Source organism: Microcebus murinus, chromosome 25, assembly GCF_040939455.1.
Source record: "Microcebus murinus isolate Inina chromosome 25, M.murinus_Inina_mat1.0, whole genome shotgun sequence".
Lineage (NCBI taxonomy): Eukaryota > Metazoa > Chordata > Mammalia > Primates > Cheirogaleidae > Microcebus > Microcebus murinus.
The window spans coordinates 3,983,134-4,008,366 of NC_134128.1; the positions used below are offsets into that span (position 1 = coordinate 3,983,134).

The window sequence follows — 25,233 nt, forward strand, 5'->3', positions numbered from 1 at the left end:
TGCATGCCTGGTAATTTTTGATTGACAGTCATTGTGAGTTTTACCTTGTTTGATGCTGGGTATTTTGTGTTTTTGTAGATAACATTCTTGACTTTTGTTTTATTACACAGTTAATTTACTTGGAAACATTTGATCCTTCAGAGGCTATTATTAAGTGTTGTTGAGACCACAGCAGTGTTTAATCTTGGGCCTATTTTTCCCACTACTGAGACAGTAGCATAACTCTCCTCAATGCCCATGGAATATGAGGTTTTTCCCTCTCAATGGTGAGAACTGGAACTATTCTTGTTCTGTGTGAGCTTCAGGAATCTTCCCTGTACTACAGTGTTTCTCAGTCTTGGAACTATTGACATTTTTGGCTAGATGATTGTTATTTGGGGGAAGGGGACTGTTCCTGTATGCTGTCAGGTGTTTAGGAATATCCCTGGCCTCTTCACGAGACAGCAGTAGTATCATCCAAATGTGACAACCCGAAATGTATCCAGACATTGCCGAATGGCCCCATGGGAGTAAGGTTGCTTACTCAGTTAGCAACTCAGTTTCTTAACTCAGTTAAGAAACACTACTCTAATCCTTTCTGGTAGTTTTTTATATGCATGCCATGGAGAAGCTCTTTGCTCAGGACTCAGAGGGAACCTACTACACATCTCCAGAGTCTGTCTACTGCTATCTCCTCTCTTCATAGTCTTCCCTGAGAATTTTAGCCGCTTGACCTCCCGTATTCTCAGTTCTGTTTTTCTCAACCCACGGAGACCACTCCATTTTGCCTGGGTTCCTTTTCTCCCATCCCAGCCTAGAAACTCTAGGCTGTAGGCTGGGGCAGTCATAGGATAGGGCTCATGTTGTTTTCTGTCTCTTTGGGGTCATCATCCTTTGTTGCCCAGTGTCCCCTGTCTTCAAAAATTATTGTTTCACTGTCTTTTGGGTTTTTTTGTTTTGTTTTTTTCAGGTGGATCTTTTAAAACTTTATCTTGGCCCTCATCATTATTCTCGAAAGATACTTTCATTGGATACACAATTCTGGACTGGCTTTTATTTTTTCTTAGCACTTTCAGATATTTTAACTATCTTCCAGTTTCCATTATTGCTGCCGATCAGTCAGCTGTCCATTAATTTTATTTTTTTTTCCCTTTCTGATGAGCTGTCTTTTTCTCTTTGGATATTTCTGATATCTCTTTGCCTTTGTCATTTTGCAGTTTCACTGTCATGTATCTAAGCATAAGTATCTTTTATTTTTCCTGCTTCCTAAAGGATATATTGGACTTTCTGAATCTTCAATCTCCTATCAGTTCTCAAAATTTTGCAGCCATTATATCTTCAGATATTTTGTCATCTTGATACTATTTATTCTTTTCCTTTGAAACTCATTGGACACAAAAAGCACCAACCATGAAGGAAAAAAACCTTAATTGAGCTCATTGCAAGTAGGATCCTTTATTGATTGTAAAACCGTATTAAGAAAGTGAAGGGGCAAGCTGCTAAATGGGAGAATATATTTGTAGCATATATAACTGACTAAGGCTTGGGTCTAGTGTATTATCAGAAAGTTTTACAAATCAGTAAGAAAAAGACAGATGCAGTGGAAAAATGTGTAAGGATCTTGAAGAGGCATCTCACAAAAGAATAGATACACATGCCCAATAAACATAAAAGGGTTTCAGTCCGATTAGTTATAAGAAAAATGAAACTTCATGAAACTTTCAACCACAGAAGATACCACTGCACACTCAGAATGGCCAAATATAAACTAATAATGTAAAATGTTGAGGAGCCTGTGATGCATCTAGAACTTACATGTTGTTGGTAAGAGTATCACTGGAAAACAGTCTGTATCTTCTAATGTTGAATATACTTACTGTAACATGTGACCCAGGCATTCCACTCTTAAATATACTGAACTAGAATAGTGACTGTATGTACATCAAAAGATATGAAACATTTATGGGTAGCAATTTTTATAATAGCCAAGAACTGAAAACTACTTAAATATCCCTGAAAGGCATAATGGGTAAAGAAACTGAAACAGTCATATATTGGAGTACCACTTGACAGCGAAAAAGAAGTAACTTCTGCCTCCAATAACTGCGTGGATGAATGTCACTAACTTAATATTAGGGGGAAAATACACATTTTAATCCTATTTATATAATTTTTAAATAGAGGCAAGACTACCTCCTATGTAGGGGTTAGAGGGCATGATGGCTAGGAAGGGGCATATAAAGGTTATTGGGGCTCAGTTAATGTTGTATTTCTTGATTGGGATATGTTTACATGGGCATATTCAGTTTCAAAAATTCATACTTATACATTTACTATTTGTACTTTTTGAATATATGTTATAGTCAATTAGATGGTTTAACTAAAAATAGATACCATTTCTTTGCCATCTTAGAGTTTCTGTTTCAGTACATAGCAAATATTAAATATATAAACATAGAAATGCAAATAGGATTATAAATTATGAACATGTGTGAAGGCAAAGTACAAGGTGCTATGAGATCAAGTAACTGAGGGATCTGCTTTTTTAAGGGATGTTTTGGCCAGGCCTCTGTGACAAAGATTATTATTATTTAGGGTGAGTGAGGAGGGAAGTGCTATCAGGTAGGGTTGGGGTGGTATGCAAGACTTTTAGGACATGCTCAAGAGTTTGGTCTTCATCCCAAGATTACTGGGCAGCTTTAGAAGGGTTATTAGCAGGTCAGTTATGTGATTTAAGTTTTAAAAATAATCACTCTGGCCACACTGTAAATCATAGGTTTGAAAATGGGCCAAAGGTGAACACCGCTGGATTATTAAAGCCTATTTTAATGCTCTAGGCAAAAGTGATGGCATCTGTGATCTAGACTGGGGCCTGCCAGGTTTTTAATAAAAGGTGTCTGTTCCACCTACTCAACTTTGCCATTGTAGTGTGACAGCAGCCACAGACAATGCATAAATGAACAAGCATGGCTATTCCAATAAAACTTTATATACAGAGACAGGTGTCATGGTTTGTCAATCACTGACCTAGACTAGAGAGATGAGGAAAAATTTTAGATATATTTTGAAAGTAGATTTTATAGCATATGAGTTATATATTGAGAGTATAGGTGAGAAAAAAGGTTTCAAGGATGATTTCTAGGCTTTTGGCTTGAGTAATTGGTGGTTGGTGGTGTTGCTGATTAGGGATCAAGTTTGTTGAGAGTCTAAAACCCAGTCATCCAAAATAGTGAATAGGGTTCCAGTGTTCTTCTTACCTTTGGTCTAGAAATACTTTTATTCTTTTATACACATATTAGTCACCTACTACACAAAAATTAAAGTGAGAAAACAACAAAATAATCGATCATATTGATCGCTTCTGTGATCTCTTTTTTTTTTTTTTTTTGAGACAGAGTCTCACTTTGTTGCCCAGGCTAGAGTGAGTGCTGTGGCGTCAGCCTAGCTCACAGCAACCTCAAACTCCTGGGCTCAAGCAATCCTCCTGCCTCAGCCTCCCAAGTAGCTGGGACTACAGGCATGTGCCACCATGCCCAGCTAATTTTTTCTATATATATATTAGTTGGCCAATTAATTTCCTTCTATTTATAGTAGAGACGGTGTCTCGCTCTTGCTCAGGCTGGTTTTGAACTCCTGACCTCGAGCAATCCTCCCACCTCGGCCTACCAGAGTGCTAGGATTACAGGTGTGAGCCACCACGCCCAGCCTGTTATTTCTCTTAATAGGAGAAAAAGTAATAGGAAAGGAAAAATAGAGAGTGTTTTCAGACTCCTATTAGCTCATTGACAGTGTATCTCTAGCCTCATATTCCCCTTTCTCCAAAAGTAGCACTCCTCACCCTTACCCCTAACTGCCACCCTTATAAGGATGTACAGGTTAGAGGAAATTTAGTTCTGATTTTTGTCACACATTAATGGTGTTGGGGACAGAGGTGGCAGCTAAGTAGAGCCACTGTCCACTATTCAACAGGTTCTGCTTCCCACTCCTTATGTAAGAGGCACCTTTTCAGGTAGTTGCCTTATTACCTTTGCTATGTCAAAACCAAAACACTCTTTTGATTTTCTTTATAGCTTGATGTGTTTGGAATTTTATATTTGATATATATGTGTGTGCATGTATATATATATATATATTTTTTTAATCAACATTTTGATTTTATAGGCTTTGCTCTCTGTACATGATACTGTGGCTCAGAAGAACTATGACCCGGTATTGCCTCCTATGCCTGAAGATATTGATGATGAGGAAGACTCTGTGAAAATAATTCGTCTGGTAAAAAACAGAGAACCCTTGGTGAGTTTTTGGTCTACATTTTGTGCTCAGATATGAGTAGATATCGTGATAAAGCCCAATCTGATGGATGTGTACCATTTATACCTTTCTTTAGAATATACTTCCTCTGTGTTCTCAAATTTTAAACAGAACATTCTTGTCTGAAGAATATGACCTAGAAAAATGAAAATGAAGCCAAATAAAATGACAGGCAGTCTACTTGTTCTGAGTAGGAATAATTTTTAAAATGTGATCTACTGACATTTATAAAAGAAAGCATAACATGTACCAAGTATGGTTGATTTGAGATTAAGTGGCCTAACTTAAAAAAATTGCTTTTGGCTATGATAACTCAATTTTAGGCTATTTTATATACTTCACTCAATTGCTTTTTAAATTTAAACTCATCTACAGCAACTCCAGCTAAAACTTTTGAGAAATCCTAATGAAGTAAACATCTAATTTCTTTGATAAACATTTTGAAAATATTATTTAGTCAGGAGGCATGGATCTTAAATTTGTTTAATGTGATGACATGTTTTATGTTCGAGTAGCTCTATTTAAAAAGTAAATTAAAACTTCATAGAGAAAAAGAATGTCTAACAAGGATGAAGAAATTTCCAAAATTATTTCTTACGTATTTCTTAAAAACAGTATTAAGATTTTAAATGTTGTTTTAAACACATCAGAGTATGAAATTAAGTGAATAGAATTACTTGTCTTGAACTTTTTCTCGTCCAAGTATGTAATTAATGTATTCTATTCATAGATATTTTAAAGGTAAAGTAAGATTATTGGGTGAATAAATTTAAAGTTTGAAAATAGAAAATCCTCAACTGGTCATTGAACATTTGTCAAGTAACATTTGTCAGTTTGGAGAAGTTATGGGAGAAGCCACAAGACTGCCAAAGCAAAACAAAAACACAGAAGAATACGAGTCGGAGGCATGTTTAGGAGAATGAGTCCAAGTAGTGGGAATCGGAAACAGGCACAGTGAGGGAAGCCAAGCAAGCGGATGATCAGGAAATACTTGGCGGACGCTTCACAGGGAGATTTGGCAACCAAGGGGTAGGTGATTGGTGTTATTTAAGAGTGCAGTTTGTTTATTAGACCCTATAGTGTGGTGACATGAATACCGAGCTTGCATTGGATGACCTAAGTGGCAGTTGGGTCATTTCTTTGCTCCATATCCTACAGCAGCCAGGCACTCATCATCTCAGCCCTACTCAGAAAATCGGGAGATGTACCTCTTTGGGAGCGTTTTGAATGTCAGCTGAGATACAAAGTATTTGGAATGCTTTAAAAGTTCTGAAGCATTATGCAGGCATTATATAAATGTTGTGTAGAATTGTTAAGGTAGAAGCTAGGTTATGTCTGCTCAAGGAGAGAATGGTACCTGGGAGAACAGGCAGTGAACACGGATCTCGTAGGTATTTAGCTTTGGAAAAGAAAAGGGGTGATAGTTTGAGGGGAGGAAGGAGGAGGGGAAAAACAGCAGTCAGAATTCAGGAAGCAGAGCTATCCTCTTTCCCTGTGAATTTGGAGCAATTTATATTTGTTTTATCAAGAAATTTAGGATTTTGATCCTAAAGTTTCCATGTGTCTTGCATGGGTTGTCCTCTTGCTTTTTAAGAACAGTGGTTCTCAAATTTTGATATTGAAGACTGAACATAGGTGCTGACTTCAAATGCAGATTTCTGGGCTCTACCCCAAAGGATCTGTATCAGTAGGTTTTGGTGGCATGTGGGAATCTCAATTTTTAAAAGTATCTCAGATGTTCTCAATGCAAGTGTTTGGTAGATCACACTTCAAAAATACTTATTTCAAAGGCTCAACCTGAAATTGAGTGTGACACCTTCTTAAACCTCACAATATTGTCAGTTTATAGGAGATAAAATTTTTATTTAAGGAGCACATGATAATCCAGTCACAGCAGTCCCCTTTTTATAAACTATTTTATAAAATTAACAATTAACAAAAATCTAAGAATTCTAACTTCTCAATCTAACCTGAAATTCTATATATTTTTTGGTCAAAAATCAGAGTAAATTCAAAATAATTATGTAATAAAATATGTAATTTTTAAAATAATAGATTCAAATTCAATTCATTTTGCATTTGCAGACTGCTTCACAGGACTGTGGACTTTGGTGCAGTATCATCTATAATGCACTCTATGTTGTTGAGATTCGATCTTACTTTCAGGCAAATACATTACATTGGGAATAGAACAAGCAATTGTGATAATATGAGTTTGGAAAGCAAGATGAAAAGAGAAATCTTCAGGAACGAAGGGTTCAAAGTGAAGACTGCGTCAAGTGGTACTATCGTATAGAAAGTGAGAGATTGTTCCTCAGGTCTGTAGTTTATCCTCCAAAGAGAGTACAGAGTCAGCAGCTAGCAAGCGAGCATGTTCTATCAGAACAGATATCTGTATCTACAGCAAAACCCTTGTGTGTTGGAGTGCTTTTCTTTCTCCACACATTCCAGAAGTGATTTCATCCTGCCCATGGCTTTAAAAAGCGTATCTGTGCCAGGGACTCCCAGGGGTATTTCTCTTCCAGACCTTTCTTCTGATCCTTAAATTTGTGTATCCATCTGTCTACTTGTTATCTCCATTTGGATGTCTAATAGACGTCTCAGTTTTCACAAATCCGAAAATAAACTGCTAATCTTTGTCCTCACATCTGTTCCACCCTTGTCTTTCTCCATTTCAGTTGATGGCAATTCCATCCTTCCAGTTGCTCAGCCAAAACTGTGAAATCAAGCTTTGGTTCCTCTCTTTATTTTGTGTCCCATAGCCAGCCCTTTGGGAAATCCTTTTGGCTCCACCAATAACATATCCAGACCCCTTTTTATGACCTCTGCTTTTACCCCAGGTTATTGTACAGGTTGAGCACCCCAAATCCAAAAATTCAAAATCTGAAATGTTCCAAAATCTAAAATTTTTTGAGTGCCGACACGACACCCAAAGGAAATGATCACTGGGGCATACAAAAGAATGAAGATATTCCAAAATCCAAAAAAATCTAAATCCTGAAACACTTCTGGTCCAAACATTTCAGATAAGGGAGGCTCAGCCTGTAATTGCCTCCTGTTTATTTCATTGCTTTAGCCCTCGCCATCCTTCACTTTTAACGCAGTAGGTAGAGAGATCCTTCTAGATTGTTGACACCCTGCATCTTCTCCTGTTTTCATTCAGAGTAAAGCCCAGTGCGCCACATAAGCAGGCTCCCTGCTGCCATCCGACCTCATCTCCTGCTTCTCCTCTTCTGCTGCACTCCAGCCACACTGGGCACTCTGGGCTTCCTTGAATGTTTCGTTCACAGCCCCCTTAGCACCTTGGCACTGGCTGTGTCTGCTCCTCTTCCCTGTGTCTGACTCCTTCACCTCCTCCCAGTCTTTCTGTACTCAGATGTCATCCTCCCAGTGAGACCTGTGTCTTCTCACTGTCTCTCCTTCACCTGCTCTGGCATCCTGGTCTTTCTCTCTCCGCCCTACTCCCTCCCACCCCCACAGTGTTTATCACCTTTTAACATGCATGTAATATATCGAATTACTCTGCTTCTTGAACGTAAGCTCGATTAGGGGCAAAAATTTTTTGTTTTTTCACCAATTTATTATAAGCCCTTAGATCAGTGCCTGACACATACTAAATTCTCAATAAACATTTGTCAGCTTCATTGAATCACAAAATAAGTCAAAGGGACTAGCATTAAGCACAACAAACAGGATGGTCCTATACTGAAATACAATATAGTTCACAGTAAGAGAGAGATTTGTTCTCATTATCTAGTTCTGTGTTACAAACCACCTCCCCTGTATTGTGGCTAAAATGATATTATTATCTCTCACAGTTCTGGGAGTTGGTGGGCTCAGCTAGGAGGGTCTCACTTGGAGTCCATCATATATTCAGTCAGATGTCGGCTGAGGTTGGAGTTAGCTAAGGGCTCCATTCATGTGACTGACTCCTGGGCTGGGAGCTGGAAAGTTGGGGACTGGTCAAGCATATTTCTCCAAGTGGCATCTCTACTTGGCTAGCTTGGGCTTCCTCACAGCATGGTGTAGTAGTCATGATTTCTTGCATGGCAACAGGATTCCCATAGAGCAAGAGTGTTTCAAGGCATCCCAGTGCCAGCTGCAAGTCTTCTTGTAGCCTTAGAAGCCTTTTACCACTTGATGTGGGACTATAGTATGCACATACAAGGAGGGAAGGAATTGGTGATCTCCCTGTCAGAGATGAACTCCCACAGGGTAAGGAACTCATGGAAAAAATGAACTTATAAACAAAAGGTTATGGAAGGATATAGTGTGAGCAGTATTGAATGATGATTAAGAATAGTATCTCTGGTCAAATTGTTTAGACAAGTCCTGACTTTACCACATACTAGTTGTCTGATCTCGTAACAAGTTATAACCATTTGAGATTCATTTTCTCATCTATAAAATATGGATAGATAGGCTTATATTACTAGACTTTTCTGCCATTAGGCATACTTTGGTGGGAAAATTTAAGACACATTTTTAAAGAGTATGAAAGTCAGTCTAATCAAACTAGTTGTATTAAGAATGTTACATTTCTAGACATTTTGGACAAAAGTTAGTTGTTGAAATAAAAGAAGAAACCAGCAATAATTGATGAGTCTAAGTTTTATGACCATGGAGAGATGCTCATTCAAGTCTTTGGCCTCGAGTGCATCATAGGTAATGAAAAATGTCACAAAATCATCCTATCACTTAATTACTTGATTTGTACTACTACTACTAGGTATATATCTGATAGTTGTCATATATAAATTATGCTTATTACAAATGGATTCCTACTTTGTTTACATTTCTACTCTTTAAGGAAATTAATGTGACAAACTTAAGAAAAATCCACTTCTTCTTTGGAATGAATTCAGCCACCATGTAAGGTATACTTTTTTAGCAGTATTATGCAATGTTGGATGGCGTTGCTAAACCAGTGCCAATTTCTTGGAAGGAAAGTCATGAAAACACTTTCAAAATAACCACTTATGCCTGTTGTTCTTACAAAGCAGCAGTTAATTTGCTTCTGATTATCTGTAAGTAAAGAATTTTGGGATTCTTTTTGAGATTATTTTCTAATCTTATGCCAAAATATTAGTTCTGTTTGTACTAGGTACACTCCTAGTTCATTAAACTGTGGAGTAACAGATCTTTCTTCTGTTCATTTACCTTAGTCTTAGGAAACAAATATAATTCTGTGCTTTATTTCTTTTTCTTTCTTTTTGTAATTATTGCCAAATTTTTTCCTCTGATAGCTTAGTTTAATAGGAGGATTGTGGAACTAAAAGTCAAATAACCCATGTTTTTTGTTTTCTATCTTATTATGTAATCTTTTGTCTAGTCACATAACTATCACTTTTCCACCTTCTTGATGGAATATTATAAGGATAAAATGAGGAAGTGCTTCAAAAGGGTAAAAAAACAGCATTCAAATGTAAGGTGTTCTTATAATGGAAAGAGAATGTTTTTATTTTCCACGCTTTTGAAGACGTTAAAGATTTTGTAATCTTTAATTTGAATTAATCTAGAAATTTGTAAATTGTGCTGAAACCCTTATATCCGCGGTCCCCAGCTCCCAGCCCCCAGCCATGGCCTGTTAGGAACTGGGCTGTGCATCACCACCTCAGTTACACAACCTCCCACCCCTGGTCCATAGAAAAATCGTCTTCCATGAAACTTAGGAACTGGGTTGCACAGCAGCAGGTGAGCGAGTGAAGTGTCATGTGTATTTACAGCTGCTCCCCATCCCTAGCATCACTGCCTGAGCACATTCCTCCCCACTGCCCCCCACCCCCAGAAAAATTGTCTTCCATGAAACTGGTCCCTATTGCCAAAAGGTTGGGGACCACTGCCTTAAATGATGCACAGATAGAATTTTCTGTACTTCATAATGAGTCTTTGTAAGACAAATGGCATGATGTCTACCCCTCCTGCCTCATTTTAAAAATATTTTTTGTAATAATTGTTTTCTTTTTCCAGATGAATGTCCTTATTTCCTCCCCACCCCGAGTTCTTAACACCCAGAACTCACATTTACCCACAGATACTTTTTGTTTTTCCTTAAAAGGGTGCCACCATCAAGAAGGATGAGCAGACTGGGGCGATTGTTGTGGCCAGAATCATGAGAGGAGGGGCTGCAGACAGAAGCGGTGAGAGTGTGACTGTGAACTGCATACACACGAGTCACACTGTGCTTTGTGAGCAGCATTTCCTGTATGTAATTAAGAGGATAAAAACATTTTGATATAATACAGCGAAACAAGTAATAAGATACTTCTTTGTGTGTTGAAATGTAAGAACCTATTTAAACAAATGATAGATAAATCTTATTCTGTGGTCTTAGCATACTCAGGCATCCAAAGTTATATAATACTTGTTCCTGGCTGGGTGCATCATCTTACACTGGTAATGCCAGCCCTTTGGGAGGCTGAGGTGGGAGGATCATTTGAGCTGGGAGTTTGAGACTAGCCTGGGCAACAAAGCCATACCCTACCTCTATTTAAAAAAAAAAAAAAAGACTTATTTCATTGTTTCTGATTTGAAAAGTACTGCTGAGAGGATGCAACCTTTAAGATAAATAAAACTTGTAAGATATTAGTAACATACATTTCTAGACAAAGACCAAGGTGCTGCTGTCATTTCTTTGCCAGTGTTAAGTTGTGGTCTCTGATTCATTGCTATAGAGACACAAAGTCTGAAACCCGAGAAGTGTGCAAGTCTCCTTTCCAGTCCTTAAATGTGTTAAGGGAACCCAACAATGCTTTCATCCTGGAAACAATTGCAAATTACATTTTCTTTTGTGGGTAACACTGCTAACTTACCAAATCTTAACATTTCTCAGGTCTTATTCATGTTGGTGATGAACTTAGAGAAGTGAATGGGATACCAGTTGAGGATAAAAGGCCTGAGGAAATAATACAGATTTTGGTAAGCTGTGAGTTTATTTTAAAATTGCAATAAAAATAAAATCGAATCATTATATTTCTGACTTTTCACACTTGATTTGAAATACACAGGATTTGGATTTAGCAGTCCAGGTTTCAAATCCCAGCCCCATCACTTACTTTAAACCTGCAGCTATTAAAAGAGATTTGAGTATCTCAAAACAGATCTCTCTTTATATGAAAATTTAGTATATGATTAAGATGGCATTTTAAATCTGGGAAAATGATGGAAGCATTTCATAAATAGTGTTGGGTTAATTGATGATTCACTTAGAAAAAATAAGGTCAGTTCCTGGTTTACACCACACACAAAAATAAATTCCCAACAAATTAAATATGTAAGTGCAAAAAATCACAAAAATTGCATGATAAAATGCAACATACAATTTTTATAATTATAAGGTAGGGAAACACTTTTTAATCTTAAGGTGAAATTCAAATAGAAAAATAACAGATGTGTATACTAGAATTCAAAACTTACCATACAGAAAAAAGGTTTCATAAATAAACTTAAAGGACAAGTGGAATTATAGGGAAAATACTTTCAATATATATGTTAAAAGGCTAATATTTTAATGTAGAGATCATAAAAATCAATAAGAAAAACATTTACAGAAAAATCAGCGATGCATATATACAAACACTTTACAAAAGAAAACAAGTCTAACACACAGTGGATTGCTTGGAATTTAAAAGTTTTTTGATGCCCAAAGTAGGCCAGAGTACAGAGACATAGATATGTTTACATGATTTCACAATGGGATAAATTAATAGAACTTTTGGAGATGTCCATCTAAAACTATCAAAATTTGAAATGTATATACCTGTTGATCATGAAATTCAAATGTTGGAAATTAATCCTAAGGAAATAATTTGATAAATGTATATAAACAAAATATTTTTAAAATATTCAGAAATTGCATCGATCACACAAGAAGGTTGCATTGATCAAATAATCATTCATCCATATGATGGATTACTGTGAAGCAATCACAATGAGTGATAGACCTGCATGGCTTTCTACTAATAGTAGTAGTAATAATAATAATTGCTGACATTGATTGAGCCCATATAAGTGACAGCTAAGGGCTTTTCATCCATTCAGAAAACACACACACAAAAACTAGAAAAATGAGAGGGGATTATAGACAAGACTTTTGCTTTCTCTCAACTTATGCAATTTAGCATTACAGTGTATGAATTCTTATTAAGATTTGTGAATTACTTTTATGATTAGCAATGACGATATTTAGAAATAAATCAACCCTTTATAAAATTCTGTTATTTAGGAGGGGTGGGGGGGGGAGAAAACAACAACAAAAAATCTGTTATTTACACTCTCAAAACCTTACTTTACCTAAGTCACTGTGTTGTGCCAGAGCTGCCTCCACACACTACATCCCAGCTCACTTTCAGTGACTTCATGCCGCTAAATTGAAACTGGCTGTGTTGGGAGTATTATACTGTGGAAACTGGCAAACAGTACAGATCAGGGTCTTTTTTTTTTTAATAATGGAATCCTGGTTTGCCAGCACACCACTGACAGTGAGCTCAAGAGAGATCTCCTCTCTCTCTCTCCTTCCCTCCCTCATCTCTTTTATGTGTCAGTTAGTCTGGGTAGAGTGGCTCACACCTGTAATCCCAGCACTTTGAGAGGTGGAGGCAGGAGGATCGCTTGAGGCCAGAAATTGGAGACGGGCCTAGGCAATATAGAGAGACCCCATCTCTACAAAAATATTTAAAAAATTAGCCAGGTGTGGTGGCACGCACCTGTAGTCCCAGGTACTTGGGAGACTCAGACAGGAGGATCACTTGAGCCCAGAATTTGAGACTGCAGTGATCTACGATGAGGCCACTGTACTCCAGCCTAGGTGACAGTATGAGATCCTGTCTCTAAAAATAAAATAAACTAAAAAAACCAAATGTTCCAGGTATTTAGTGCTTTTATGGAGTTTATAATTTAGCAGGAGTAACAGATATTAAGAAATAATGGCATAAATAATTAAATATGGCTGTGATAAACACTAACGAGAGAGAGAGACAAATAGAGACTGACATAAGAGTATACTTAAAGAGAGACCACCTCATGTCTGAGATAGTCAGCAGATTTGTGGGTGGTGGTACGTGTTTTAATTAAATTAGAATAGACAGTCTGTTCATTTTTTAATTAATCTATTACATTTTATTCACTAAACAAGAGATGAATACTCTTCATTATTTTTTCCGAGGGGCATTGCCATTAACTGAATCACATATTAAAGTTATAAAACTGCACTACTGACACTGTAGGTGTTTTGTCTCAAAAAACACGGATACAACTTAACATGGATGGAAATATATTTATTGACATCTTAAAAGTACAAAGGAAGTAAAAGTGGATTTATGGGTTAACATTTTTTAACTTACTTGACAAACTTTAAAGCTTTCTTGCATTACAAGAATTTCTACAAAAATAGTTTCCTCAGTTTATTCTAACGGTAGAAACCCCAAGCTTGTAAATGTTTAGATGTGTTTAGCTATCTACCTGTTTCACCTTAGTTTTCTTTGGCTCTAGTTTTCTTATAACTCTTTCTTTCTTCTGCTACCAGGCTCAGTCTCAGGGGGCAATTACATTTAAGATTATCCCCAGCATCAAAGAAGAGACCGTGCCCACAGAAGGCAAGGTGAGCATTACTTAAAAATGTTTTTGTTTACGTCCGGTCGAAGTAATGCTTTTCCATCTATTACATATGTGCTCTGTCACAACACATTTGTCATATTCTGGTTTTTAAATTATCGTTTCTTGAATCGGAGTTGGAAGAATGTAGGCCATTTCACATTTATTTTCTGTCTTTATTCATCTGAAATGAAACTTTTCTTCCAGATGTTTATCAAAGCTCTCTTTGACTATGATCCTAATGAAGATAAGGCAATTCCATGTAAGGAAGCTGGGCTTTCTTTTAGAAAGGGAGATATTCTTCAGATCATGAGCCAAGATGATGCAACGTGGTGGCAGGCGAAGCACGAAGGGGATGCGAGTCCCAGAGCCGGCTTGATTCCCTCCAAGCATTTCCAGGAAAGGTGAGCTAGTGGTGCATAATAATGGCCTTTCTTCAGCTGACCTTTTGTTCTCTGCAAAATATCATTCCAGCATAGCTATGATAAAATGAGCTATAAAACCTTGCCTTAGAATTCTTTATCCCCTGGGTTTGGATTTCTGTTTTGTCTAACTAAGTATGAATGATGACCAAAAATAATATGACAGTACCAGATCACACTGGATTTTTGTCATGAAGCAAATGGAAAATAGCACATTAATATCCGAAACCCCGTTGATGTGAAAGGTGGAAAAAAAGACTCGTAATTTTGGAGAGAGGCGAGAGAATTTACAAAAATTTGAAAATAAGACGATTTATTTCTTAATTTGAGCAGATTGCGCTGTGTTCATTTTTCCCGACTTTCAAGTTTTTTCTTAAGATGTTCAATACTTTGGTGTTATGTGAACCTCAGACGGTGCTGAAAACTGATAGGCATTTTGACCTTCATTCCTTCAGGAGACTGGCTCTGAGACGACCAGAGATACTGGTTCAGCCCCTGAAATTTTCCAACAGGAAATCATGTAAGTTTGTTAATGGGAATGCAGAGTAACCAAATCCTGCTGTTTATTTTTGACTGTGAAAGCAGGTACTCCTGGCAGGACAAGGGGTCCTGTTACCTTGCAGTAACTTTGCATCATCATTTCCCAATTCGTAGAGGGAATATTAATGTGAGCCTTTTATAGAAAGGGATGATTGGGGTTGTTTATAATAAACCCACTCACTCTTTTAGGAAATTACTACTACTACTCTCTTTGATTTCTGAATTTAGGTATTTTATTAAATGTAACCTAAAATACAACTCTTATTTCTTCAACACCAGGAGGTTTGGGTAATTTATTTCTTGGTAAAGCTTATGAAGACAAAAATCTACCATACCATTTTCTTGGCCACAAAGGCAATTGTGCCTTAGACAGATTATTCTTATTCTTAATTCCCTTCTTATCCCCAACTCATCATACCACTGGCCTTTAACTCATCTACTTGGACTTTTCACCAGACTAAAGTAAAAGAAAATGAGAGTAAGGAAAAGAATGATATATGACTACTGAAAAACATAGTGTGGATTTAGGTGCATTTTTTTCTTTTCAGCCTAACCTCCTATCAACTTTACTTCCCACTGCCTGTCTCCTCAAGTCTCCATCCTATAAATTTCCTACTTTACCTCCCCTAAATGTTTCATGGTTCCAGGTATTTTAAGAGGAAAAAAACCAGCCCTTTGTTTTCAGCATAGAAATTGTGCATTAAGTAGTGAAATGAGCAAATAAATGGCCCTGGAATTTTCTACCAACATCTGTTTTTAGTATTGTTGCATTTTTCACAGCTCCTGTTATTTCTGTCAGTTTGTAGAAGCTTATAGCCCAGGAATCGCATTGTAAAGAGAGCCAAACTACAGTCGCGTGTAAATCTCGCCAGCAAGCAAATACTGCAAGGGGAACACTGATTCAAAAGCCTGTTTGTTCTTGCTATATTAAGTCTGGGCACAAGGAAAAAACACTTGTCATAGAATGCCACACGTCTTATGACATCAGAGAGCTTAAAGTTTAACGAGAACATTACATTGTTTTTAAGTGTGATTACTTTTCACCAGCCAACTCATGCAGCTGAAAGGAACTTTGAGGCATCTACCTGACTTGCTCTGTGAGGGATTTTTAAATTGGGGGCTTACACATTTCTAATTTGGTATATGTAGAATAAAATATATATAAGTTAAAAATGAAATACATTTGATTATACTTGAATCTGAATCTTATACTCAAATTTGAGTCATAGGCAACTAGAAATTTATAATTTGATGTAATGAATTTTTATTTAAAATTTTTGACAAATGTATATGTGTTTCCTTAAAGAACTATACAAAAGAAATAGATTGTTTTTTCAATAGCTCTCCCAAACTGGTTTCTTATAGGTAGGTGTGAATGTGAGGGGTGTGGGGTGTGTATGTGCATGTTGTGTGTGTGCATGTTGTGTGTATATGTGTGTATATAGAAGCATTAAGTGTAATGGAGTCATTTTGTCTGTTGATTTGCATAATTTATTTTTATGTTAATACTTCAATATTTGGATCTGAGACATTTTTTTCCAGGATTTATCTCTACTGAAATGTCCTCATTTTACTAATTTTTAAATTTTTTTGCTTTTTCTGTCCCTGAATACCATTCAGAAGTGTTTTACTGGTTTCTCTTCGTCTCTTTCTCTGGGCCTTTCTTTTCTCTCTCCCACTTTTTTTTTTTAAACTAGATTTTGATTCACTGAGAGAAATGTATTATTTTTAGAGAAATCTGGTCAGGATTACTCTAATTAAATCAATAGTATATAGTAAACATGCTCTTGTTCAGAGAGACAATGTATTTCTGTGAAAACTAAGTAAAAGTTAATATCTTTATTCTCAAAGAATTGAAACTCCATTTGAAATTTCCTTGAATGTTGTCACATAAATTTAAGAGTTATACACAAATCATTGATTGATTAAATGCCATTTTTAATGGCATTTAAAAGACCTTTAACCTATGTTTTGATAATGATTCTTTATATAACTAAATCTTTTAAAGGCCATCTGACTCACTGCTGTCTGGATTTCAGTGTTTGGTACTTAGATTCTTAGAATAGGAAGTTCATGTTATCATGACTTTGCTAAATTATAGAGTAATGCTATGAAGGAAAACAGTAAGTATATATAAAATCTTTTATTTTTATGACTTTGAATATAATTCATAGGATAGATTTTAAGAAAAGTTTATGATTTAATGTAAAATTTCTAAAAGAAGAATCATTCTGTTGTATTGGTGTTTATAAGTTTATGAAAAAATACAGTGATAAAAATTTTTTCCACTACATTTTTACAAGTGCACTTAAAACATAGGAAGATATGTAAATATCTTTATATTATATGATTATATATATATAATATGTAAAGATATGTATAAGATATGATATATATATAAGATATGTAAATATCTTTATATTATATATAAATTTATATATAAATATATATATATAATTATATATGAATGAAACATTCATGAACAATGGTTCCGGAACTATAGGGGTTAGTTAATATCACCATAGAAAAAAGAATGGCAAATCCCAATCTCATCTTTGCATTTGTGTTTGTGCTAGAGCTCTAGTTCCTGGCTCTAAGGGAAGTATAATCAAGAGCCATGATAATAACAACCTCTTTAGGCTTTAAAACTAACATCCTTCTGCGGAACTCTAAGTGGAGGTCATAGTCATCTTTGATGTGTGGTCATTTCCTCCCCTTAAGAATCTTGGTGTGTCTAGGCTGGGTACAGTGACTCACACCTGTAACCTAAGCCCTTTGAGAGGCTGAGATGGGAGGATTGTTTGAGTCCAAGTGTTGGAGACTGGCTTGTGCAACAAAGCAAGACCATGTCTCTACAAAAAATTTAAAAATTAGGGGGGAACGGTAGTGCATACCTGTAGTCCAAGCTACATGGGAGGCCGAGGCAGGAGGATCATGTGGAGTGATCCAGGAGTTTGAGGTTACTGTGAGCTACGATTGTGCCTTGTACTCTGGCCAGGGTTACAAAGTAAGACCCTGTCTAAAAAAAAAGAGGAATATCTTGGTGTTTCTAATACAAACCCAGAAAAAGGCTTCTCAAACAAAAAAAAAATATTTACCTCTTACCTCTTAAAATTAAAAATTCCTGAAAACAAAAACATGAACTCAATCCTAAAACATTCTCACAAGCTTGATAGAGGGGTTCTCCCACCTTCTCTCCCTCCTTTTTGGGAGAATTGCTTATTTATCCAACCAAGAACTTTGTGATAGAAATTTTTTCCCTCTCTCTATCATCTAATGATAGGTTCTCCCATAATAGATTAGTATTAGTAATGGAGACAGAAGAACAGCCTAGAAGTCTGATAGGTTTTCTTTGATGTGACCAGCTTTTTAATTATTGCGTAAAGGATATAGCTTAAAGTGCTCCGAAAAAGAGTAAAAATGAATCTATGTCTCAAGTAGCATATAGAAGTAGTTTTTCATGGCAGACTCTTGGCAGCTTGCATCTCTTGTGTTCATATAATTTAAAGTACTCTAATTTTCTGCTTACAGCTATTTTTATAGTTCAGCTGCATATATTAAATCAGTATGATTTGCTTGACTTTTAAGAAATAAATATGAATTTATTTAAAATATTGTTTGTTCTCTTTCTATTGAAATCCAAGTATATGAGTTAAGAATTGTCTTTCTAATAGCATAAACATTAACTTTTAATATCAGTAGGATATAATTTATATTTAAATCCAGTGTATATGGCCTTCAGAAAGGAGCAAGAAAAAGCTCTTATTCATATAATGTATTTTACAACAGAATATTTAAGAATGATTTTATTTATAGTTCTTAGTTTCCTTTTTTACTTGTCAAATTATAAGAACTTGAAAATTTCTTATACTGCTGATTGAATATTAATTTAAAATTTTTAATATTTTTCTATTATAAAATAGCTCTTATAGAATTCTTATAGTAAAAGAAACAAGAATGCACAGTTTTTGAACCTTTTAAATATTAGAAAGCAAGAAAACCACAAAATATTTGATTTTGGGATTTGTTTTAAGTTGTGATTGTCAATATGCAAGTGAAAAAAAATACTTAACTGCAGCCAAAAGATATACATCTCAACAATAGGTGTAAACTAGTTTATTCAAAGGCAGGCATTTTGTGGGTCGATAATCACAATCGTCCACAAGAAAGCTTGAACATTCACAGTACATGGTACAGATACTTTGGAAGGTCTAACATTTAAGAATAACATATAACAGGACTCTACAGGCTGTTGTAATAAAACTTTTCAAGTTGAGTAAATTCCTTCCTCCTGTGTTCTTAAGTAATGTTTATTTGTTGTTTTCACACATAAAGCTAATTCAGAAATAAGTAGATTGCTTATATCGTAACATTAAGTTTGTGTGTCTAAAACTTTGTCAACCATGTTTTAAATATTGGTGGGATTTTATATAAATAGAAACACATGAGGTTTTAAAAAATATCTGTTTTTTTCATAGTACTTGCTAATACTGTTTGGAAGATGCCAAAATTCAGAGTTTATGTGGAAACAGGTGTAGGTGCGAGAAGTTATATAATAAATTTCATGTCTAATCACTTACATGGCTAGGGGTTGAGCTGAAGGCCTTGCCAATGCAGTCGCTCATTTTAGTCTCAGGACCCAGTTCTCGCACATCTGGAGATGTTGCTTCTGGCACACCCTCAGGGTGGATGCTCCTAGTCTTTCCACGTGAAGGTTCTAAGCCATATCGTCTCTTGTGTTTGTCCCGGGGACCCAATGCAATGCCATGCAAGTAAGAAAGAGTTGACTAACTTTCCGGGTCTGGTCTGCTCATGGATTATTATTGCAGACTTTTAGGAGAGATTGCAGGTGGGGGGTGAGGGAGGATTTAGGAAAGTGGTTTCCAGTGTGGAGATTTTACCATGTCCAAGTGAATGTAGACACACCATTTCTCCACTTGTCAGGAGCATCACATGCCCTCAGAGTGGCGTCCAGCAGAATGACATCCAGCCACCTGCGGTGCAGAGCTCGTCGAGCACTTTCCGCAAGAGCCTGTCTAGTCCCTTTTCTGAAGACAGAACGTTTATCTCTTTGAGACCTTCTTGGCCTCCTCTCTGTGATTTTTCTAATTTTCTTCTCCTGCTCTAACGTGCTTGAATGTAGCAGACAGGGGACTCCTGATGATGCTGGGAAAAGCAGCCGGCCCTCCCTGGGAGCCCCTGGCAGGAGAAACGCACTTGCGTTGCTGAAGCTATAGGGAGGGGTGGGTGGTGGGGGTGGTGCCAAGTCGACAGAAAACTTGGAGGAAACATCATGTTCCTCAGTCTCTCCCCTGACAATTTCCATTCTGAGACTTGGGTAATCAAAAAGTGATTTAGGCCTGGCACAGTGGCTCATGCCTATAATCCTAGCACTTTGGGAGGCCAAGGCAGGAGGATCACTTGAGGCCAAGAGTTCAAGACCAGCTTAGTGGGCAACACAGTGAGATCCTGTCTCTACAAAAAGTAGAAAAATTAGCTGGGTGTGGTGGCATATCCCTGTAGTCCCAGCTACTCAGGAGGCTGAGGCAGGAGAATCACTTGAGCCAGGAGTTTGAGGTTTCAGGGAGCTATGATGATGCCAGTGTACGGGCAACAGAGCAAGACCCTGTCTCCAAAATATGTAAATAAATAAATAAACAAATAAAAAGTGATGTGATAGCCTAGCACTGAATTAAAATCTCAGACTCCAGAGCCAGAGTGCATGGGTCCTAATCCCAGTTTTGTCACATCCAAGTTTGTTGTCTTGTTTTTTTCTTTCTAACTTCTTGGTCTTGAGCTCTTCTCTGGGGAGTGGCTATAAACTCCAGCCCTGCCTCAGTGGGCCTCCAGGAGAGGTGGTCTTGGCTGTTGACAGTGGGACTTTCACAGGATCCTTCTTTATCCTGGTGGAAGGCCTAATGCCTGTGTCCAGCTGTGACCAGGCGTCCGTCTCACAGAAGTTCACACTGGCAGACACCCTTGTGCCTCTTGTCTGACCTGTGTCTGGTTTATTCCTTCTAAGATAGCCACTGTCTAGGAAAGCCCTCACCAGGAAAAAAGTTAAGTTCAGGTGTGTCAGTCAAGTAAGACACAGAGGAGGCAACTCCATAAAACACATGAAGTAACGGAGACAGTATTACAGACCCCAGAGAGAGGAGGGCCGCATGCCCCACCAGGCCAGTGGGAAGGAGGGAGCTGTCAGGGACGGGCACACTCAGCCAGCGAGGAGGTGGGCAAGAGAGAGAGGAGAGACCTGTGGGCTAAAGCCTTCATGGGGTCCAGGGTGTGGACCCCAAGCAAGTTTCCCCACGGAGAGTTCTAATTGGTGGGTTTACAGTCTTAGACTTTACAGCAGGCGGGCAGGAGCTCGTGGAGTCCTGCTGTGACTGAGGGTGGTCACTGTGGCATATCCGTGAGGTCCATGTGGGGCGTGGGGACCAGGGGATGAGTCAAATAGGCTGAATCTGTGTGTCCCGTAGGGAAGTGGCCACCAGCAGGCTGCTGTACGAGGCAGATACCTGAATCAACCACCTTGAAGAACTGGGAGGAGAGAGAGAACTAGAAACTTGAGTCAGGGGTGACTGAACCCTGCTCCTGGAATGAGAGAGTCAAACCTAGATTCACAGTGGATGCCAGAGCAATATAAAATTATAAGCATTCACTCTAGATTTCTTTCCTATCGGTAAAATGGGGATAATAGTACTGGTCTCATAGAGTTGTTGGAGAATTAAATAAGTTTGTGCATTTAACGTGCATAGCATAGTGCCTTCCACATAGCAATAATCATGCAATTATCCAAGTTCTCTTCTGAGATCAACCTTTTATTTTAATATATGTTTTTTCCTCTTTGTTCAAACATGCTAAGTCTAAAAAAATCTGTCCCTTTCTTTTTTCTAGTGGGTGTCCATTAAGTATGGAACTTGCTACTGGATATGTATGTGGTTTTAGCATGCTTAAAAATATTATTGTCTTCCTACTTAAGAATTGTATGGAGAAGTAGTCTTTTGCAGATTTATGTAACATATTCATGACCTTTTATTGGAATATGGAGTATACATATACTATCCATAATATAAATTATGGATACTATGGATTGGCATTGGTGTTTTAACATTTTGTTTGTTTTGTGACATGGCTTTTATCATTTGATTTCCATGACACTGATTCTTTTACCAAGGGTGTAGTATTCAATCCGTGCTATTGTTCCTATCAAAAAATAGACTGTATGTTTAATAATCTACTTTTTGGAGAGCATCTGAGATTAATCTTACATCCACCATGCCTGCCTAGATGCTTGGCTTAGCCAAGCCATATCACATAGTTGATTTTTGTTTTCTGACGATTTGTTTTAGATGTACAAGACATTTCACAGCTACTAAGAAGTGTACATAAATACACTCACAGCTTGGGTGACTCATAGCATGAGTCTGAATGATAATGATTTGCTTGTCATATTTGCTAATACTGGCCAAATAGGATCAACATAATTTGAGGACCCATAGGTATTTGAAAAGTAATAATACAATAGTATACACTTTCCTAGAAGTGTTTTCTCTGGCCCCATTCTATATGTTGGAGAGATAAGCAGGTTTAGAACTGTTCTGATCACTCCTGTTTGCTCTCCAAGGTCATGTAGTAAAATGTGTTCCACCTTGACTCATGGTTAGATTTGTTTCTGTTTCTAGTACTTCTTCCACCCTTAACTGAAAGTGAGTCTCCTAATACTTCTAAATTGCTAAATACTTCTAAATTGCTACTTTTTAAAATGCCGTTCATCAGATAATATAGACAGAATGAAACTAAAGTGTTCTGCCCAAATTATTTTATAAGTATGATAAATTAATTGTTAGAATAATGCTAAATTTAAAAGATATTTAAACATTTTAAGGGCAAAATTTGTTGCTTTTAAGATTCTTTCTTTTTTTCACTATTGATTTTATCATGAAGTTTCTTCAAAGTGTTGAACAGATTGATTTACAAACAAAACTGTTCTATGAAAATAAATATCCCCTTATTAAAGGTGTTATTTTGAAAAAGTGCTAAAGATTTTTTTGTGATTATTTTTCCCTATTTGGTTATTTAATAAACTATATGAGAACTGTGCTTTTACTACTTAAGTGTGTGCATTCTTTTTAGAACAAGACTGCAATACAGTCTAAAATGTACTTTTAAAAAATTCTATTTGTTGACTAATAATTTTGAAACATTTAAAATACGTTTGTGTTTTTCCTTTGGCTTTTCTAAGATGAGGAAACAGTTGAGTGTGGTAGGTGGATTTTTTTTTTCTTGGATGCAACATCTTTGTACTTTAATTGTATTTTCTGCACATTTAATCATTTCCTTTCTTGTTTTCTTTGTGCTTCTCAGAGGAAATTAAAGGTACATGTATAAAAGTTTCCCTGCCAAGCCTAGTAATTTTATTTAGTGCACATATGTGTAGGTTTAAATTGAATATAGCAAGCAGTTTATAAATGTACTCTATCGTACATCCAAACTTGCATCTTGACATCACAGTACCAAAAATTGTGGTTTGATTCTGTTTTAGAAAGAATTTTTTTTTGCTTCATGTAGCAGAAATATAGAAGGTAGCTTCAAATAGTAAATTATGTTCTTATCTCTGTCAATGGCCTAAAATAAAGGTGAATGAAGAAAATAGTGTTATTCAAATATATTGACAGACCCATTTTGACATCAGGATGTCAGGAATACCTTCTCAATGATTTGATTTCTACACAGTCTGTGCTGTTAGTTCCAGAAGAAAGAGGCCTAAAATAATAAATATACTACTACTTAAATTAAGTTTTTAAGATATGCATAGACTAGTATTCACTAATTCTGAGAAATACTAGCCCATTGCTTATGTTAAAATGTTTTTATCTGTTCCTTTTTTAAAAAACAAAATAAAAATAGCAATATTATTCCTTTATTCCTTTCCAACATGAAATCTCTTCTTAAAGGATCTGTTTTAATCTTAACCTTTCTGTCTAATCCAGTGAACCAGAATAAATGCTAATATTTTACCTATTATCAATGAGCCTGATTTACAGCAATAAATTTACTTTGAGGGGATCAAGTGGCTTAATTTTCTTAACTGTAAAAGTATAAACCCCACAGACAAGTATTTTATAACTTTCTGAGAACTGATTCAAAGAATCTCTGAAGAAGGCAGAAAACAAACAACCCTGCATGGTGTTTCAAAATATTACTCTAAACTTAAATATAAAACAAGAAGTTTTATGTTTAAGGGTGGCATTGTGAGGGCCGTCCTATGCTGTGCTTTATGTAGTTTTTTAAGTAGTTTATTTTTTGCATCTGTGGCTGGGCTTCTAACTGTTCTGCTTTATTTCTTGGCTTTGTTCTGTGTGCTTTCACACCTCATCCAGAAGATGCTGACTGTGCTGGTAACAACAGCGGGACCTATATAGGTGAGCACTTGGTGTTGGAAGAGGATTTCTTTCTTTCTGTTGCTTTCTCTGAAATCATCACATTGTTTTTTTTAAATGAGCCTGTTTGCATCGGCATGCTCTGAAATTCAGTGGGGTGGCGTGAACCTTTGTGTTAAACAGACTCAGTGGGCTGGACACAAAGGATTTCCTAGTGTGTTTGGTTATTATAGAGACTTTATAGAGGTTATTATAGAGACTTTCCAGTTGCTATATCTTTGTAAACCATTATATAATTTTTGATAGAGGATGAAAAAGCATCCTCTTGGCACTAAGACATTTTACTCAAGTAACAGTATCCAGACATTTCTAAATTATCTAGTTAACTGTGAATTATTCAAAGCTTCTAAATAACTTTTTTCTTCCAAATAAATGTTTGATTATGTTTTCTTACGACTTTGTATTCCCATAACTTCCCTCCCCCCCCCACAGTAACCATTGACGGAACAACTTCAAATATAATTAAGCCTTACGATTAACTTTATAGTCTGTATTGGAAGGGAAAATCTCCAGTTTGGAGATGCCAAGGGATGTTTTATAAATAAAAGCAAAAACATCTAGAAGTTGTTAAAGATATCAAAACATCGTTCACCTACATTTCACTTCTGGCCTTTCCCATCCTTGCTGTGTGTAAGTGTCCTGACGAGTTCTCTGCTTTTAGTACTGAGAGGTGATAGTGTAGAAACACACATTTAAAGATCAAATACTTCATTGTCCTTATTTTAAGGTTAATATTTACATGTGTGATGATATCTCCTGGTTATTGAATAAATGTGCCAGATACTGTATTTGGTATTTAATATGTATTATCTCTAATACTGTAAAGTTGGTTGTGTAGTACTCATCTTACAAAAAGGAATCTGAGGCCTAGGAGGTTTGCAGTATTTTCCTAAGGACCTATAGATTGTAAGTGGTGTATCTTTGGATTACACCCACATCTGTATAGG

At 36.6% G+C, this 25,233-nt stretch overlaps 1 protein-coding gene across 4 annotated transcripts in view; it reads left to right on the forward strand.

Moving 5' to 3' along the window:
- The window catches only part of MPP7 (MAGUK p55 scaffold protein 7), a 208,498-nt gene that overhangs the window by 141,473 nt on the left and 41,792 nt on the right, over positions 1-25,233 (forward strand). For 3 of the 4 annotated variants that reach the window (XM_075997494.1, XM_075997495.1, XM_075997496.1), the window contains exons 6-11: positions 4,141-4,272; positions 10,349-10,478; positions 11,123-11,208; positions 13,814-13,888; positions 14,089-14,285; positions 14,759-14,823. In XM_075997494.1, coding sequence (XP_075853609.1) covers positions 4,141-4,272; positions 10,349-10,478; positions 11,123-11,208; positions 13,814-13,888; positions 14,089-14,285; positions 14,759-14,823 — 685 coding nt within the window. The remainder of the gene's footprint in view (positions 1-4,140; positions 4,273-10,348; positions 10,479-11,122; positions 11,209-13,813; positions 13,889-14,088; positions 14,286-14,758; positions 14,824-25,233) is intronic. The other variant, XM_020284180.2, reaches the window with a different exon arrangement.